The 14944-nt window shown below is 36.4% G+C and overlaps 1 protein-coding gene across 1 annotated transcript in view; it reads right to left on the reverse strand.

Annotated features, from left to right (window-relative positions):
• LOC134854865 (collagen alpha-2(IV) chain-like) overlaps window positions 1–14944 on the reverse strand; it is a 62544-nt gene that overhangs the window by 7173 nt on the left and 40427 nt on the right. Inside the window, exons 27-31 of the mRNA XM_063871224.1 lie at window positions 8853–8910; window positions 8469–8683; window positions 7764–7894; window positions 6891–7077; window positions 2739–2909 (exon numbers count right to left, since the gene is read on the reverse strand). Of these exons, the coding sequence (XP_063727294.1) occupies window positions 2739–2909; window positions 6891–7077; window positions 7764–7894; window positions 8469–8683; window positions 8853–8910 (762 nt within the window). The remainder of the gene's footprint in view (window positions 1–2738; window positions 2910–6890; window positions 7078–7763; window positions 7895–8468; window positions 8684–8852; window positions 8911–14944) is intronic.

Genomic DNA, 14944 nt, shown 5'->3' on the forward strand with positions numbered 1-14944 from the left:
ATTAAAGGAAAACTACTCCCCGGCCCCAATAAAATCGTGGTGAACCAACCGTCCATCGGGCACAAGTCAAACTTCCATTCAAGTTTAGCCGGAAAGAGGAAGCTATCTCCCCCAAAGAAGACTTCACCTCAGCCAAGGCAGGGCACCTCAGGAGCGGGCGGATCAACGCAGAGGTCAGATTCACAAACAGACGTAGAGGCAACCAAAGACCTCATCCAGATCTCTTCAGGTTCTTCGTCATCCTTGAAGTTAAACTCTTGGGACGGGATTATAGACGATTATTTCGACGACGTGACTAATAATAACCTACCGCCAAGCCACCAATCCCAGTCTAATCAAGGGTTAAGTGTTACAGGTGATGCCCACTCTCCTCAATTGAGACCAAATCTATTAGTTAATACGGACCAACGGGCGATTAAAGAAATACCAGAATCTGCCGAGATAGAATGTTCGGAGAGTAATCCAATCACGCTAGGCAGTGCCCCAGAAACTGTGGTCCTATCAAACCCACAACCAAGACACGCAGGACCGCACAGGAACGTCGGACCCCCCAAATTTTTCGGAGATCGTCGATTTATTGACGTAGTGCTCGAAAAAGATGACCAGCCGACATTTCCATCACAGATGGACATTGCCAATCAACCCAGAGCAACATTCGTGATTACCTCACCGTCGAACATGTTGACACCGTTAGCGAAGGCTCCACCAGTACGAACCCTGGTCGCAGAAACCACACTTACTTGGTCATCTAAGAAATCGTGCCCATCGGACAGACCAAATTATACGCCAATTATGTGACTTTTTAAAAGCACCTCTTCAGGATCGGACTCTTCATTCCAACCGACTACCAATGACACACTTGACGAGGTAGAGAAATCGAGAGAAATATCCTCGACCATCGACTAAGAAGTAAAAGCTAAATTAGATGATTTCGACGAAAAAATTAACTGACTTCACAAAACTCAAAAAAAAACATAACCATTCTTTAAATCATCGTATAGTACTCTTAATTGATCATTTACTGTAGATAACGTTGTACATGTCAACTGTACATCTTGTAGATTAATGTTTTTCTTTTATTCTTAATTTAGTTAATTTGTTTTTATCCCAACTTCTGTATAACTGTAAATTCTGTATGTTCACCCTGTACATTTGTACCTTCCTATTTTCATTTGTAAATACTATTGATACTATTTTGCTTGCTGTACTATTTTTTTTGTGGCGCAGTTTGTAAAATTTTTTTCCTACTTTGAAGTGGGAAAATGGGTGTATCTAGAAGTAGTTAGTGATTTTGTAGTTTTATTTTTTTTCCCGGTGGGAAATGTGATTTGTTTTTAGCTGTTTTAAATGAACTTCGGTTTTTAATTAAATACCAGTTAACTTAGTTCGATACGACCACCGGTCGATCGTAGAGTGTTCGTTCAGTTGTCCTTTTAGAACTTTTTAAATTAACACACTCTATTTTATCCGTTTTACCTTTTTAAGTATTTGTACATTAGTTGTACATAGCTCGTAGTATTAGAACACTTTATTAGACAGGGTAGAGGATAGGGTCTTCAAATACACTGTTTTAAATATTATGACTGTAAGGTAGAAGGGGCGTGGCATAAATTGGAACATATGGTGGAAAGGCATATGATGAAATGGTATTGGGTAGAAAGGAACAAGACTGCTCGTATCAGGACAAAGGACCTGAATTTTCCGACTGTCCATTAAATGGTCTTTAAAAGTTTTTGGTTAATGAAAATTTGACAAACTATAAATTTAAGGCTGAGTTGAAATTTGAGTGGCGTATGGAATTAATATGACCAATTAGCTTGACTATATTCAATTTGGAACAATTTTGTGGTTCGCGATAACTTACACTTTCAGCACCAAAGTATAAAACGTACAAATTAGTAAGACTCATTAAGCAGCGACTCTATGTACAGTCAATTTAGTATAGCGGTAAGCACGACTCTTCGGAGAACACGAAGCTCAGTAGATCGATCACCTGAGCGCTCATTTGAAATATGGTCTGAATAAAAAAAAACCCGAGCATATATATTCCTGACTTTCTTCGATAGTCGGAATATTCATGTCAAAACGGAGCTTCGCATCACTTGCGACTAACATAAGACTCTAATATGGTAGACAAAAATGAGACGAACGCCGTTGAAACAATAATTTTTTTTCAAAAAAACGTCGAAAAAAACTACATCTACAGATACTTAAGACATCTATCGCGAATGAAATTAACTTAGAGGAAAACATGTCCAGAAATGCAATCTCCAGCGTTAAAAAGGATTTACAAAAAAATGTCGAGCGACAACCAAGCCCGCAATACATGAGTAGACCACAGGTTGCCAAAATTCTGCAATCGAAATATGGACCAGACATCGAAGTACGAAAATTGAGTTTTTTATGAACTTTATATCTACGAAAATATTATAAAGACCCGATTTTAGAACAATAGAAAACCAAGGTCGGCAATCTTATGAAATACAGGAAAAAATATAAATGACTAAAACATACTGAAAACTTGCTTACAATAAACATCCGACATGATTCAATAATTCCGTTAGAAAAGTTATTTTTGCGGAAACAAGTAAATGCTTTGGTTCCATAACGCTTGTCTGTCACAAGGGTAATAAAAACAAGAATTTAAACACAATAAAATCCTAAAGTTAGGCACAATTTTTTGGAAATTGACTTTAACTACCAAAATTAGGCATGGTTCCAAAATTGACACAAATTACCTGCCATTCCCATTGCACCAGATGGCCCAACTTCGCCTTTCAGTCCAGGGTAGCCTCGAGCACCCACGGACCCTGGAGCCCCGATCCGTCCCTGGATGCCAGGAGATCCCGGTACTCCTCTGTCGCCTTTGGGACCCATGGGTCCGGGTACCCCTGGAAATCCGCGGTCCCCTGAAAATAGGGTATTATCTGTCAGTTTAATTTTGTTTTAGTACAAAAATATCATTATCAAAATCTGTTCTCACAACAATGTTAATTTTTTCAATTCTCAAGTCTCCCTGAAACTACATTGATAAACACAAGCACTTGAGACTACAATAAAAATTGCTTACAGCACACGCAGAATTGATGTGGCAACTAAACCGACAACACTTGAGCAGACAAACAAAAGTCCGGCAATTCAACTTAGTTCCCGATAACAAGACACTTCCTCTAGCAAGTGTAATTATGTGGACTTAGTATCGTACGCTTTCCGTACTATCCTTCTTGCTTCATTTAATGATCCATTTCTTTTTCTACGCCCCACCTGAACACAGAGGCGAAGCTGTGCTTCGCAAACGCCAGCGAGAAAACGAAAAAAAGCAGATTTAATAAGAAAAATAAGAAAAGGTAGAAATTAGCCTCGAATTAATTAAATTCTGCCGTATGTCGGATTGCAACCAATCTGTAACATCGAGATTAGGAGTCTTAAGTTCTCGCATCAGCGCTACTGTAATTTCGCTAGCACTAACTAGCCCTCAATTACGCAGCTATAGATGCTAATAAATTGTCAAAAATATGCAGCAAAAATGCCACCAAATATAATTGTCGCGTATCTCAAAAAAAAATATTCTACAAATCAGCAAGAAACAAACTCAAAATATAAACAAACCGATAGTACTGTCTGATTTCAACTGGAGTATTATCTTTGACTGCAATGCAAAAACGAGCTCAGAACACAAGCGCGGAAATCATGCTTAGTTTACACACTAAGGCGAAGCGGAGCTCCTCAACACTTGTGATACAATTAAAACAAGGCATTACTAAATATTGAATAAAAGGAATTTTTTTTTGCAAAACAATTAAGCTAAAAATATAACCTGAAAAAATCAAAAAAACTATCTGCAAAAACTTCTAACCTTTGTCTCGGACGATGTTCGTAAACAACCTGAAAAAGCATTGGGAATCAAAGACTAAGCAGCAACTAAGGTGGAAAAATTTGGGTCGAACCTCGTTAGGCCGAAAACGAAAATGTAGACAGAAAACATAATCAAGCAAAAAATGTATGTAAAATTTGAACGACCCGCCCCTGCTAAAACAGGCAAAAACAATTCGCCCATGAGCATGCGCAGCATTAGTTGACCAGCAATACAAACAAGGCATTGCGTTACAAGATATTGAACAGACAAAAAAAGGAAGTCTTTAGAAATTAAGCAGAAAAAAAAACTCGAAAAAGCCCAAAAAACTCTATCTATCAATTATTCATAACTTTGTATTTGACGGTGTTTATAAACAGGCTCTGCAAGCCTTGAGAACCTATTGCCAAGTGGCAACTAAGGCAAAAAACTTGGGTCAACCCTCATTAAGCCAAAAACGGAACTAGACAAAAAATTTTAGCTTTCGTTTTTTTAAGAACAATTTTTTCAACCCATCCCTCCTAATCAGACAAAAGCATTAAACACAAATCTCCTATGAACCTGCGCAACATAAATTGACTTTCGATACAATTAAAACTTTGGTTTACAAGATATTGAATAGAAAAAAGGAAGTCTTTTTTTTCAAAAAAAAATAATCAAACTGGAAAAACAACCTGAAAAAAGTCGAAAAACCAGACAAGTTGCTTATCTAGAAAAATTTACATAAGAAAATCTGCTTATCTGCAAAAATTTCACACCTGTGTCTCGGACGATGTTCATAAACAGCCCTAACAAGCAATTCTGCTATGCTACAGACTTAGATTATAGCAAAACTGCCACCAGATAAGTGATACGTGAACACTTTTATTTGTGATTTAGGTCAGAAAAAAAGGTTCGTACTAATACACTAACACTCGCAAGCTTGCTAATGTAAAAATCAATGACCGAGCGACAACTTAAACGAATTTTGCACCGACCTTTGGGAAATTTGGGTCGAACTTCGTTAAGACGAAAACGAAACTCTAGGCAAACTATTCTAGTTATGAATTTTTTTTTTCAAATTTAAGACCATCCCTCCTTGAACAGGCAAGAAACATTTAAAACAAATTGGCTACCAAACTGCTCAACATTAGTTGACTCTGCCGATATTAGAAACGCCGAACCCGTTGAATCAAAAAATAAATAAAATTATAAAAAATCAGAGTTGGTAAATTCTCAAACTAAAGAGCAACTTTCAATTACATTAAAAACTATTTGCAGCAAAACTTCAAAAATCGCAACTTTCCATTTTCAAGATATTGAGTATTTCAGCCTTTCAGCAAGTCAGAATTGAACATGTCGGCAGAAAATTTAACAAAAGTTGCTTACGGTAAAAAATCTAGTTCCCAGTTACAGGTCATGATGAAAAAACCTGATTTTCTAGTTTTGTTCGTTTTTTTTTCAAATCAAACAAACAATCGCACAATTTTCAGTTACACGAGCAAAAAAGAAACAAGCAAAAATATTTCAACAAAAAATGAAAAAACAGAATTCTCAAGATAAATGTTACACGTTTTCAAAATAATTCAAAATCAAAAAACTAATTTTTATTGAAAATGCGGAGTAAAATCAAATAAAGCAAGAACCAGGAGAATAGCAACAAGACAAGAAGGAAGCATGTTAATTCGGAAAACAATAAGGCCAATAATTATAGCCGATTGAAATTCAAAAAGTAAGAAAATAGATCGGACAAACAAGTACAGAAAAAGGAAGAAACATACAAAGTAGGCACACCATTGAATCATTTCTGAAAAATAATGGAGCCGAAAAGAAATATGTATAATTTGGACTTAAAAACGAAACAAATTAAATGAAGAAGTTCAAGAAATCGAAATGCAGAGCTAGAGGAATGTAACATGTGTATAAAGAAAAAAGCTGAAAAGGTCACAAAAGACATTTCAAAACAATAATGTCTTCTCACATTTTGAGTTAAAAATAGTCATACTTTTTCGAAAAAAAGTTTGATTTGATCGCATTTCAGATTACTTAGTCACCAATAGACCAAATAACACGCTTTAGTCACCAATTTACCAAATAATACACACTTTAAACAGCCCAGGGTTAAAAGCAACGAAATCAATTTAAAAAAGTTCAGACGAAAGAAAATAAGCAAAAAAATAAATCATAAGCAAAATATTCTGAAACAAGCTAAACATGACAAAAAAACATTTAAAACAATTTTTTAAAAAATTGCCGACATTTTTTTTTCATTTTCTAAGAAAAGGTCTGTAGAGTTAATTTAAAAACCTCAAAAGATAGCTAACAGAAAGAGTCAAAGACATCGAAAACAAATACTGACTTATTTTTGAAAAACTTATATTTTCCAAATTTCATAATCAAAATATATGGCCTTAAAACTCTTCAAATTTCAAAAACAATTTCTGATAGACACTTTTTGATAAAAATTAACGCACTTTGAGAAAACTGGGTCAATCGTTTTGATTTTTTATTCCGTTGAGAAATCTGAAAACTAAATTCCACTTTCGAAACTAGAAATCGATCACGTTTTTAGTGACCTTTACACTTTAGCTGTTCGATAGTGGAGTTTGCCTTCCTTTCAACAAAGAAAAGAAAAAGCACTTAAAAAGACATCAAAAGAAAATCGCTAAAAACCAAATTTGAGCGTGAACAATTTTTAAGACTTTTTCCTGAAATAAAAACCAAAAAAATCACCAAGTCCTATATAAGAGTAATCATTACAATCATGACTCTCAATCCTAAAAAATTTATCATGTTCAAAAATTTTGACCGAAAATTGCAAGAAACAAACATTGCAGGCAAACAAACCGACAGAATGAAACCGGAAACCAAATAACCCGAAATTCTACTGAAAATTGATGGCAAAGAAAACCATTCACAATGCAAGGACGCCTGCAACGCACAACAAAATACCATGCATGTACAACCTATACATCATCTCCGAGGACACCTGAGAAAAGTTGCACAAGCTAACTTTCGCAAATCGGTTAGCAAAGTTTTTAATTGGGTTCTAGCTCACCTTTGGGTCCTTCACTCGCGGGTTCTCCTTTTGTTCCCTTTGTGCCAGGGTATCCAGCGATACCCGAGTTACCAGGCATTCCGGGGAGACCCCTGTCGCCCTGGACACCTGGTAGACCGTCAGATCCAGGAGTTCCATATCCTGCGGGTCCGATCGCTCCTTTGGCCCCTGGATATCCCAGATCTCCCTAATTGGAATATTAATCGTAACAGGATCACAATAAAATATGACCGAAACATTAAATTGATTCAGGCATTGTCCTTTTATTGATTTGTGACCAATTTTGGACAACTAATGATAGACCTAAAACTCCAGAAATTCATGCTTAAAATAATGACAGAATTTCTGCGCCTATATTAATCTAAAAGCGATGTTCCAAACTATGTTGAAAGAGTTTAGCTTCGATTTGGTTTTGAAATATGCTCCCGTCGCCCCAGTATTCAAACATCAACCACATCAGTATTGGTGTATCAATCTTTGCAGCTCAGGTAAATTCACGCTAAAAACAATGATTAAACACAAGCTTTGCTTGTGTAATTATGACTCTGGAATAAAAAATGAGACCATATTATGAGAAATAGTGACTGCAATCGTACAAGTACCCAACTTGTATGATTGCAGTCATTATTACTCATTATATGGTTTTTTTATTATTCCAGAGTGATTATTAATCAATATTTTTAGCATTTCTTTTCCTGAACTGCAAAGATTGGTAAGCCAGTACTGTTCTGGTTGATATTTGTCCAAAGTTTCTGAAATTGGAAATTGGTAACTTCGAGAAAAAAGTTCTTCGAGAAAAAAGTTTAGACTTGTAAGACACAAAAAGAAGAAAAATTTTAACAATCTAGCAAGTCAGCATTTTGTTTTCCTTACTTTCATGCCTGGAGAACCGATGAGACCTGGAAGTCCCCGGGGTCCCGAAGCTCCTCGAAGTCCAGGATCTCCCTTCGGGCCCATTATACTTGCTCCGTCAGCACCGTTTCTTCCGGCCATTCCAGGTTGACCTTTTAAAACAAAGAGTAATCAAACGGTACATTTGGGTTAAAAAAATCTTAGTTTCTTTCTTCTACTTTCGTTTCTGTCAATTTGTGTTACATCAAACACAGAAGCCAACATCTAATTCGCAAACACAAGAAAAAACTGACAAAAGGGAACTTGCAAATGCAAAAAACGAAAAGAGCTTCCTTAAGTAAAACGATTTTGGCACATACCAGATTCGACCCGAACCCAAGAAATACAGAAAACGGCCTTCACAAATGCGCCATATCACCTTCAAATTTAGCAGACAAATGCAAACAAAAGCGATCGGAGTTTTGAAATGGAAAAAGCATACAAAAGTAAGAAGAAAAGCCATGACAAAATTATCAAATATTGTCCTCAAAAAGATCTGAAAACCGACTGTTATTAAGAACTGCCGGGCGCAATTGAGGGGACGAAGGACTTTAAATCTGGAGGTCGATTGTTCGTGTACCGTTGAGGTCAAGTTTTTACGTCGTATGTATTCACAACTGCTCCCCTGTTTTCTTCAAAACAGTGAACGTGTTTGCTTTGAGTAAGTACAATGATAGGCTAACGTACCTTTTTCTCCTTTGAATCCCAGTTCTCCCTTCACTCCTGCAATTGTAGTGGACCTATTTATTACGTCGAAACAGTTTTCGCCTTTGTTCCCTTTGGGTCCTAGGAATCCAGGGTTGCCCTTAAACCCCATCGGTCCCACTGGACCTGGTTTTCCAGCGTCTCCTTTGGGTCCAGGAAATCCTTGAGGACCTTTAAAAATTAGATGATTTGTATAACTGAAAGATTCATACACTAACTGATTCGTTCATAGGTTTTTTAAATAAATTTTTGTGATGAAAAGACGTGTGATAGGAAGTCAAATTCAGTTCTTTTTTGTTTTAGGGTTCCAAGACATTGAAATGCATTAGTATTACAGCCCAATTTTTTTAATGATTATAATCATACTAGCCATTCAACCCATTAGATCCAGGCAAACCCGCAGCTCCTTTCTGACCAGGATATCCTGAAATCACAAAAAACCTAATTCAAAACATAGGCGCTACGCGCAATACACCGAAGGCATAGAAACTGAAGCAAAAACCAAACAACTTGAACAACTAATAATTGAAGAATAACAGTTCTAGAACAAAAAATCGTACTAATACATGTATACACCAAAATTTTGCTATATCGAGAAAGAGCCTGAAATAACAGTTCTAGAACTAAAAATCGTACTAACACATGTATAGGTTAAATTTTTGATATATCAACGAAGATCATAAAATAACACTTCTAGAACTAAAAATCGTACTAACACATGTATACACCAAAATTTTACTATATTGACAAAGGGCCTGAAATAACAGTTCGTGAGCTAAAAATCGTACGAACACATGTATACACCAAAATTTTGCTATATTGGCAAAGATCATGAAATAACAGTTCGAGAGCTAAAAATCGTACTAACACATGTATACGTCAAATTTTTGCTATATTGACAAAGATCATGGAATAACAGTTCTAGAGCTAAAAATCGTACTAACACATGTATACACCAAAATTTTGCTATATTGACAAAGATCATGGAATAACAGTTCGAGAACTAAAAATGGTACTAACACATGTATACAATAAAATTTTGATATATTGACAAAGATCATGAAATAACAGTTCGAGAACTAAAAATCGTAATAACACATGTATACACTAAAATTTTGATATATTGACATAGATCATAAAATAACAGTTCGAGAACTAAAAATGGTACTAACACATGTATACGCTAAAATATTGCTATATTGACGAAGAGCCTGAAATAACAATTCTAGAGCTAAAATCGTACTAACACATGTATACACCAATATTTTGCTATATCGACAAAGAGCCTGAATAAACGTTGTAGAACTAAAAATCTTACTAACACATATATACACCAAAATTTTGCTATATTGACAAAGATCATGAAATATTGACAAAGGACCTGAAATAACAATCGTAGAACTAAATGTCGTACTTACGCATTGTAGATCAATTTCTATAGCTATAATAAAATACAAAAGATTGTGTTTGTATGTGTAGCAAAACGCCTCCTGTCGTTTCAATCGGCCAATCGTATAAATTGGCATGTAGACTCATATGGGTCTCCGGAATAACTAAAAATCGTACTTACACATATACTTACAAAAAAGAGCTAAAATGAAAAAAAGCTATTAGTCTTATTATATTGAGAAATTGTGAAGCAGTCTCAGAATTGACAGTATGTAGCAGTAAAACAATCCGAAAAACAAATCCAAAAAACAAAAAAAATACTTGCAAAGACATGACACAGATCTGAAAAATGTACCAATGTTGGTATTCATGAACAAAACTTCAATCAGGTAAAGATATCAGTTAAGTATTCCACGAAATCAAGTTCAAATTCAACCTTCAAAAACCGGCAAGTAATAAAAATGACATAAAACTTCAACGTTCAGCGTCAAACTGATTACGGAACGTCAAATTTAAACGGACGCCATTCCATTTCTCAAACGATCCATCGGGTGCAGTGGATCCTCTCAAGATGCTGTGCTTCCAGTCTTTCTGGCAAGCTCCGAGCATGGTAAAAACGCTACCATGTGGCAACAAAATAGAAACTTCAGAGCGCGTGGTCCCGTTTCTTTTCATTGCAAAGCGCCGGGTGGCTCCAAGGGATACGCTGGCAATGGTTGGATAATCAGGAATACCACGTTCGTTGTCAGCGTGAAATCCAACTCCCTAAAAATACTGATAGGCAAAGTACATTTTCTATGTTATCTAATTGTTATGACGGTATTTTGTGATATTACCTCTTCGAGGGAACAATAAATGTTGATGAGGACACTGTTGAAGGAAACTTTGAGTTCTTTCTCCAACAAGGTCTTTAACAACAACAACTGTGGTGACCAAGAGTTGTTGGGCGGGTGGCGAACGCTTCCATATGAGTATGGAACCTCTGAAATCCACTTGACAGAGCGCCCGTTGACATGTGTCCAAGATTCCTGCTTGTATGATTTGTAAAGCTCTGCAAAGAGGGAATCAGCTATGCTCAAAACAGATTTAATGCAAACGTCAAGGGAAATTTGAGAGACGCCAAACACTGAAGATGAGCTGATAGTAAACGGCTGCAAAAATAAAATTATGACATTTAAGTGCTCAGTGGAATACAACAGAAAAAAAAAAGAATAGACAAAAAGTATTTACCACGGCAGATGTCAAAAGAGTTAAGGATACTCTCTCACAAATTAATTTCGCCAAATTCAGGCAGCCCATTTGCGACAAATGAACACCATCGGTAGATAAATGTGTGTAGCGCAATAGTCCAACGGGAATAAATGACCAATCTGAAGACTTGATGGCTGTATCCAACGCGCGGATTTCACGGTAAAAGTCCTTGCGAACAATTGGACTAAAAATACAATGTAGTTTATTTTTTCTTTAAAAAAACTTCATTAAAAAAACAGCAAAACCGATACCTGATGAACAACGTACATTATTATTATAACTGAATTAGTCATTTTATGAAAATGTTACCAAAGGAGCAGAACTTCAAAGCCAGCATCGCGAAGAGGAGAAGCAAGTGACATAATCAACATAGCAAGTGTGGCCTTTGCCAAGCTCGCGAGAGAAGCATCGGTATGGGCAATGCTTGGTTGTAACACAATATCTTTTTGGCGGAGACACATGTCGTTTGCACCAACAGCAAGAATAACGCGAGCTGGTTTCAAGGCTTTTATCTCTTCGACATGAGTGTCATTGATGGTACTGACTTTCAGTCCAGATGTCACTATAACCGACGTATCGGAAAGTCTGATAAGGTATTCGTTAAATCCTTTTAACATAGAATCGCCAAACAAAACAGTGGACGTCATTTCTGAAAAAAAAATTATATCACCATCATTGTGTTATAGAAACCATTACAATAAATTTGAACTACGGAAAAAAGTACATTGCAAAAATATATTTGTGAAAACCAATATAAATAATAACATCGCTCTGCTCAGACGTGGGCTATGATAACGAACATTCGCTCAGAAATAAATGCAACAATATTACAGTAATTAAAAATTTGTCAGCGTTTATAAAATAATCAGTCTTGTTAAAAATTAATAAAAAAGGGCGCTTAACACGTACTTGGCTTTGACAGAATGGTTTGCCAACATTATTATAACAAAAAATGGCGAATATTTCTCAATAGTCAGTATTGAACGCACGTAAAACATTAATAACAATCAGATTACAACAACAGCTTCATGAACCTTCATATGCGCAGTTGGAATGTTCCCTTGTAAATTATAGATGTTTCCAGAAGAATGATTCACTTTTGTTCTCTTACGATATATTGTTGGCAAATGCATTTTGAAACAAGGGAATATCACAAATAAATATGTCTTGTAAAGATAATGTTACATCAACAGTCATGAAAGTTATAGATAGTGAGCCAAAATTCGTAACCAGTTATGCATTTCCGTTGTTGTCATCATCGCAGAGCACGAGTTAAAAATAAATATATACACAGATTAGTTAAACTAAAGAAATTGTGTACCTAATACAAGTATACACAGACCAGTTGATTGAAACTACAGTGTACCTAATACAAGTATACACAGCAGTTGAAATAGAAAAACTGTGTATCTAATACAAGTATACACAGATCAGTTGAATGAAACTACAGTGTACCTAATACAAGTATACACAGCAGTTGAAATAGAAAAACTGTGTACCTAATACAAGTATACACAGACCAGTTGATTGAAACTACAGTGTACCTAATACAAGTATACACAGATCAATTGAACTAAATAAATTGTGTACCTAATACAAGTATACACAGATCAGTTGATTGAAACTACAGTGTACCTAATACAAGTATACACAGCAGTTGAAAAAAAACTGTGTACCTAATACAAGTATACACAGACCAGTTGAACTGCTGGCAGAAAATCATACAGTGACTAGCTAAAACTTTGTAACCACCTGTTCAGAATGGCAAGGGAAGAATTGAAAATGTTTTTTTTTAAGAATTAAGGTGTAAAATTTATTGGTCGTACATTAAAACAGATTGTAAATTCTTAAAACACGTAGTCCAAAATGCTCGTACTCTTCGACGTGACCTGCATTGTCAACTGTGACCCTCTAAGAGAATGAATAAAATGCAGTAATGGTAAATTTCAAAGAAAATTATCACAAAGAACTCATCTACTGCTAGTCAATAAAAAATATAACAAGGTACATTTGAACGATTTGAGTACATTTGAGAGACATAACAAAAATTTGTCTACAACTAGACATCCAGAAAGTGTAAAGCAGTCTTAAGCGTACTACTAATAGGCGGTGTGTAAACGTGATACAACGCCTTGGGTGAACTCGAGCGTAATGGACGGGTTCTCGAGAAAGAACTCAGACAGGCTTACTTCGTTTGTGCATGGAGCGGGAAAAAGATTTAAATCTATCAGAAACCGGCGTTTGTCACTAATAACAACGTGTGCAACATCTTTTGGCGTTGGTGCCCGACTGACAAGTCCACATGCCGGATTCTTGCACTTCAGAACTTTTCCCTGCAACCGAAAATGATTTCAGTTTTTATTCAACAACGATACAATAGTTTTCAATGCAATACAAAAGCATTGTCTGAATTACACACCTTGCTAAGTTCAATGACTTCAACATTTTTGATGTTGCACGAGGAGCAGGTGTCGTGGTTCGATTGTTGGATGCCCCACGACACAACTTGGACAACTTCGGTAACACAAGAGACCGCATCATCGGCAAGTGTTTCTTTCACCTTTTCGAATTCGCCATTGGAGTCCATTGTTGGGACAATCGAAAGAGCCTGAATTGAATATCAGAAAACATATGCAAAATATATAAAAAGTTGATTTAGCAAGAACTCACGTTAACGACAGGTTCTTCGTTGAACGGTTTCACGCGACCGTCTACTGTGACAATGGTTGACGGCGTGTGGATGTCATGTATAGGGTCCCAGACATTGACAGTCACCCTTTCACCAGTCTTGGTGGCAACTTGCAATTCATTCAACTCGTGATTAGGGAGATGCTCTACTTTTCTGCTTATAATTACGCAGTCAAAAGCAACTTCCCTGTTGACAAGTGCATCCATATTTGAAAAATCAGTGATCTAAACAATGGGCTAAACATAAATATCTATTCCCACCTCAATAAAGGATATATATGTGTAAGAAGAATACTGCACGCACCAAATTGGGATTTTCAAATTTTTGCCATAAATGCTGTACAGACGACGTTCCACTGACTTTGGTATAACTGCCAACCATCAGTACCATTTGGCCTGGATCCCGTTTATCCGATTTTGGTGCCGCGCTTATTGAAACGGGTGTCTTCTCGGATGAGTATTTCATAAATACGCTGTGTTTTGATTTGTCAAAACACAGACCTCGCAGAACGTCGTTTTCTGTTTGTATGTGAAATTCAAAGAAGGAGTTTGCTCCCTTTTCTCGCAACCCTTTCACTGCATGTAAGAAACCACATGTCGGCGAATTCGATGGACTCGCGGGCGATTGTGCTGCTGAACTTGCATTGTCTAATCTGGCACGCTTGGGTGTAGTTGGCCCATCCATTTTATCAACAAGTTTCTTAAACGCAAAAAAAAATAAAACATTCCAAGGGAAACACACTAATCGACAGACTCCACAGCTTCTTAATAGAAAGCTAGACATCAGATACATCAACAATCAATTAAGGATAGTGAAAGAAAATAAAAATAGGTTTATGAAAACTAACAATGCTTTCGTATACGCATACATTTGTCTCCAACAGGTTGGAATAAACATGATCTAAACATGTATTATCGTTTGTAGTTGGTTGCGCGATTAGTGAGCGCAGTGACCATCCATCAAGCAAAAACCGTGGAAGACTACACTGCATCAACACATTCTCATTAAAATCTCCAAACATAACAGTGGCAACCTCGTTGCAAGTGTACATATCCAGACAATATCGCAAGGCAGTTCGCAGTTGAGAGTCAGTAGTCGCAGAGCGACGTCTGTGCACGCATATCAATAC

Source organism: Symsagittifera roscoffensis, chromosome 9 (assembly GCF_963678635.1).
Source record: "Symsagittifera roscoffensis chromosome 9, txSymRosc1.1, whole genome shotgun sequence".
Lineage (NCBI taxonomy): Eukaryota > Metazoa > Xenacoelomorpha > Acoela > Convolutidae > Symsagittifera > Symsagittifera roscoffensis.